General features: G+C 53.1%; 1 protein-coding gene across 2 annotated transcripts; it reads right to left on the reverse strand.

Moving 5' to 3' along the window:
- Window positions 1-457: 457 nt before the first annotated feature.
- On the reverse strand, window positions 458-4331 carry LOC119096274 (xyloside xylosyltransferase 1). 2 transcript variants are annotated; one of them, XM_037219099.1, is made up of 2 exons: window positions 4200-4331; window positions 458-2068 (listed from the first exon to the last, which is right to left on the reverse strand). In XM_037219099.1, the coding sequence occupies exons 1-2, from the start codon at window positions 4212-4214 to the stop codon at window positions 1382-1384; spliced, it is 702 nt and encodes a 233-aa protein (XP_037074994.1). In that variant the 5' UTR covers window positions 4215-4331; the 3' UTR covers window positions 458-1381. The 2 variants fall into 2 exon arrangements, with proteins under 2 accessions (XP_037074994.1, XP_037074993.1); XM_037219098.1 differs by having other exon boundaries at window positions 4071-4331.
- Between the last annotated feature and the right edge of the window lie 378 nt (window positions 4332-4709).

A 4709-nucleotide genomic window follows, 5' to 3' on the forward strand; every position in this document is an offset into this window, starting at 1 on the left:
ATGGCATGGTTATGGTGAAGTGTTTGGCTCTTGACCTCCCATAAGCTCGAACCCAGATCCTCATTGGTTTGTCACTTAAAGCATCGATATTTCTCGAGCAGAGCCTTGAAGATCGAGCATGTAGAATGAGGACACAGCACACATCTATCGACTGTCTCTTCCGCGCTGCGTGCGTCCTGCATCTAGGTGAGCGACGCACCACCACTGTATCAAATATAGTATCAAAACGCTACTGGCCAGAAATGAAAAAACAAACACAACACACTATTCGCATCGCGACAAGAAAAGTCCCGTGGGAAGTTGCACATTAATGCAGACATCTGGGGGGGGGGGGGGGGGGGGGACTACTGAAACGGCTGAGACGTGAAGAAATCACTGGCAAAGGCCACTACTCACATTCTCCGACAACATACCATTAAAAGCACGTCGGAACACCGCAAGGGCATGCTCATCTCTGTGGTTTAGAGGGAGCTTGTTGCCGCACAAAATATCGAATCAGAAATGAAGTAGGCATACATCAACCTTCATTCGGTGGGCCGTGATCAAAGTTTCAAAATGTTTCGAAATAGCGACTTCATGGCAGGGTGTACCGACTAAGCGCAATGCCATGAGAAGCCTCAAAATGGTCGCAAATATGTGCAGAACCCAAAACCGGAGAAGTGGACCACGTCAACATTACACACATGTTTAACAAGTAGGCTGGCAGGCCGCGACGACCGTCGGTATTTGCCAACCTCGAGGACTCAACGCAGAGGACCTGTCCCAGCCCCATCCTGTTCATCAACAACCGAACGCATTTTGTACTCCAGGAAAGCCCTCTCCCAAAAACCAGTGCGCCGCGTACCCCGTAAGAAACGCACGCTGCTCCACACCTGTGTCACACGCTGAATGAGCCCTCCGCAATATTCGACTTTTTGGGACTCGGGCGACGCTCAGATCCCCGCCCCACAGTCAAGGTATTGACTGCTTATCACTTACACTAAAAGACATCGCACGGATGAAGAGGCAAGCCCACCACCAAACAGCTGTGATCACCCGCAGAACTTCGTTTTCGATCGCTGTCAACCATTCCTTTGTACACCCGACGCGAGCAGCCACACGCGAGAAACCTATTCACTAACATGGAGCTGTTAGGAGCGACAAATAACGGCACTTTCAGCCATGGCTTTAGCTAACACAAGAGGCTTCCGGCGGGTTTCTCGGGATACACACAGCGCGGCTGCAGACAAGCCAACGAACTGAGGAACTAACGGTTGAGGGAGGTGGTGGGAGGTGGCCACGCGAGTCTAGATTCTCATACCCATGTAACAGGGGCGCGACCCCACGCTTGCCAACAAAGGAGCACCCAACGGGGCCAAATCGTGTGAATTGTCGCCTTCGCTCAAGCCCGCCGCTCGCCTTCCGTGGGGATGGTCGCCTTGCAGTTGCCGTGGTAGATGCTGATGGAGCCGGGGCAGCGGAAGTACTGGTCGAACACGTCGGCGTATACGGAGCGCCAGAACGTGCAGAGCTGCCGGTTCCAGCCGCACGGCAGCACGTAGAACAGCTCCGGCTCGTCCAGTGCCAGCAGCGTGTACAGGTCCTGATCGCCCAGGTGACCCTTGAAGCGGTAGCGGGCCGTGCGCCGCCGGATCTCGTGCTCGGTCATCAGCTGGTTGTAGCGGCGCGAGGCGCGCATGCGCGCCAGGTCCAGCAGCACGACGCCGCTGTTGAGGCCGGGGAAGCCGGCCGGCGGCGCTCCGCCCGCCGTCAGGTTACCAGTCTCGCGACGATGGGCCTCCAGCACGTGCCGGTACACAGGCGACAGCTCCAGGCTCAGGCCCATCACGTTCTCCGGCGAGAACCGCTCGAAGTGGTCGTCGAGCAGGGCGAGGTCGGCGCGCACGCTGATGTCCACGTCCATCATGATGACGCGCTTCAGCCGCGGCAGCGAGCGATGCATGGTCGTGGTGAGGAAGAACAGCACGTCGTTGTAGTAGGTGCCCTTGCGCGGAGCGAAGTGTTCCTGCATGACCTCGATCAGTGATTTCATCTGGTCGGCCATTGGCGCGATGGCATGGTTGGTCACCTAAGGGGGGTGGGGTCTCATCAGAAGTGCATGCCTTACGAAAACACATAGATGGGAAGACACAAAACACCGACAGACTTCCTGGTCCACGCAAATCCAACATGACCATGATACACATCCAAGCACCAGGTCGTTTGAATGCTAAAAAGCACATAAGCTACTCTGACGCATATCTATATCACAAATACAAATACAAAACAATTATGCAGCGCATGATGATACGAGCTTGGCGTCGCGGTGGACACAAGCGCGAACTGCGGGGAGCTATAGAAATGCAGCCAAGTAATTTTATGCCGGCTCAACTTATCGATCTCGCCCAACTTCCCGAATTTCAACGATATTTCGTCTATCGTTTTTTGTAGCTCTGAATACAATTCTGAGAATATCACAGCTTTGAAGCTACGGCTTGTGAGTGTTGTGTCGTGTCGGTGTCGAGGGCACTAAGAGGCTGTTACGATCAGCTGTCATCGCCCGTTCAAGTTGAGGTCTTCCTCATGTTGCGATCAGCCGATCAGCGGAGATGACGTGGGTCAGGAACTGAGGTCGACCGAAGGTTCTAAAGTGATAGGTCACGTCGGGGTCGGGACCGCACCACGCAGAAGATTTGACCCGGGAGCCGAACGAGCAGGAGGTGCACCTGTGTGGTTTATGCCTGTGTAGTATGCCGCTTCCTCGTATAGGTGAACTCGTGCTGGAAGATGATTCTGAGATTACTGTTATGTTAATATAGGTTAAGAGCGGAAGAAACATTCCAGCTGATTTGTAGAAGACGCTACGGAGAGTTAAAGACGTCAAACAGGCTTCGATCCATACATGATCATGCATGCTGTTTTTTCAGAGGACTCATTTCTGGAGTTATTTCCACGGCGGAACACCATCAGAGGATCATTGAAGAAGCTTTTATGTAACTGAAAATTGCCGAATGAAGCGTTTAATCCACACACCCTCCTTACGCAATTATCTAGAGTAGATCAAACCAGCGGACCCTGTCACCCTTCTTTTGACCCTGACCTACCAACCTGACTTTTCGGACCTATCCCCCCCCCCCCCGCTTTGCCCCGTGAATTTGATTTCCTCAGATTTTTTTTCACCACATGATCCAGATACCCCCCTCCATTAACTTCCCCTGTAACTTGCCCCAATTATTACAACTTGCTCCTATATGCCGACCATAGTCTTCCACTCTGGAGCAAACTCCCCTAATCCATGTTCCAAGTCAAAACGGAATGGCCCTTTGTACGGTGGGTACGGTGGGAATTGAAATGGAAGTACGTTTTTCAACACGCGGGTCTTGCCAAGAGGTCGGCATTAAACCTTTCCTCAGTTAATCGAACAGCAATATCCAGTAAATATATCGACAGCGGAGACGAGCGGAGTTCTGCCCGGGGTCTCAGGATGAATTTTGTTTACTTTTACGTGAATTCCCCTGACCTCTGCTCCCCCCCATGTCATCGAATCCCGAATATATCATCAGCATGCCTAGAAAAAGTCTACGGATAGACAGCAGACGAGTTCAGCAACTCATCTTCTCACGCAACTCAACAGGCTCAAGCATACTTGCAGCCCAAGCGAAATCCAATGGTCGTTCTCAGGTTCTGTCTTCTAAAGAACTTCCCAAGAATCCCCCGGCGGCCTTCCGCTGTGGTACTAACCTGAGATCATTAAGTCAAAAAAAAAAAAAAATGAGGAGAGCGATCTGCGGAGACCGACCAGGTCAGGGGGACCGAGGAAAGAAGTCTGTGCTATGCAGGCGCATACACGTAGGGACGCGCAACGTCTTGGGTGATCAGAATAAAAGGATACAACCCTCCTATTGTGTTATGAAAGTGGGCCAAGCAACATGCTGAAAGCATTTGCACCTGTCGTCATGAAGCGCATGCGGTAATGACCGGGCTGGCTGGTCTCGACACCCTTTCACCTATTCAGAATATGGCACACATGCAGGTTATGGATTTGACATGAATCTGGCCTACAAATGTTGAGCGAAGCAGCCTTCACTGACCGTAAACCGCCCGGACAGGCGCGCCTTCATAGACGCCGTTCCGATGATTGCCTTGCTGTTTTCGTCGGTGAACATGTTAAAGTTGACACAATCTGGTGTGTGCGCTGCTATTGTCTGCAACATGCGCACCAGGTTGGTCTTCATCTTGGGATGCTGGTCAGCCTTCGTGAAAATGACACCCACTTCAATTCTGCGACGGCACGGAGCGGCCGCCGCCGGAGACCAGGCCGCTGCCGCCGCGGCCGCTGCCTGCTCCCCCTCCTGGTCCCCGTCGTCGACGGTGGCCGGCGCGCCGGCGTCCCGCCACTGCGCCGACTCGAGCTGGTCGAGCAGCGCAGCCGCCCGGACGGTGCTCTCGTCCCGAGAGCTCAGCAGCACGATGATGAGGCAGACCAGCAGACCAGCGGCGACCAGCGCCAGCCGGCGGCGGCTCAGGCTCATCGGCGACATGCTTGGTCAGCTGGCTGATGAAGCAAGGCGACCAAACAACACAACTGCAGGGAAAAGAACACAACAGCCCACTGTTAGAGAAAGTGTCAAGTGGCATTTGCTGGTGTTATGCACCCAAAATGCTTTGTACTTGAGGTCTGTTGAGATATAAAGCAAAATAATTTGCACTCCACTATCACAAAATGAAAA

This window comes from Pollicipes pollicipes, unplaced genomic scaffold (genome assembly GCF_011947565.3).
Source record: "Pollicipes pollicipes isolate AB1234 unplaced genomic scaffold, Ppol_2.1 Scaffold_4295;HRSCAF=5057_pilon_pilon_pilon, whole genome shotgun sequence".
NCBI classification, from domain to species: domain Eukaryota; kingdom Metazoa; phylum Arthropoda; class Thecostraca; order Pollicipedomorpha; family Pollicipedidae; genus Pollicipes; species Pollicipes pollicipes.

What these genes read in the sequence shown, in the direction of transcription:
- LOC119096274 (XM_037219098.1), bottom strand. Translation starts at nt 4,214, where the DNA reads ATGAAGACCAACCTGGTGCGCATGTTGCAGACAATAGCAGCGCACACA. An exon ending in GCCTGTCCGGGCGGTTTACG is followed by an intron (nt 2,069 to 4,070) that starts GTCAGTGAAGGC and finishes CACCCCCCTTAG; the next exon opens with GTGACCAACCATGCCATCGC.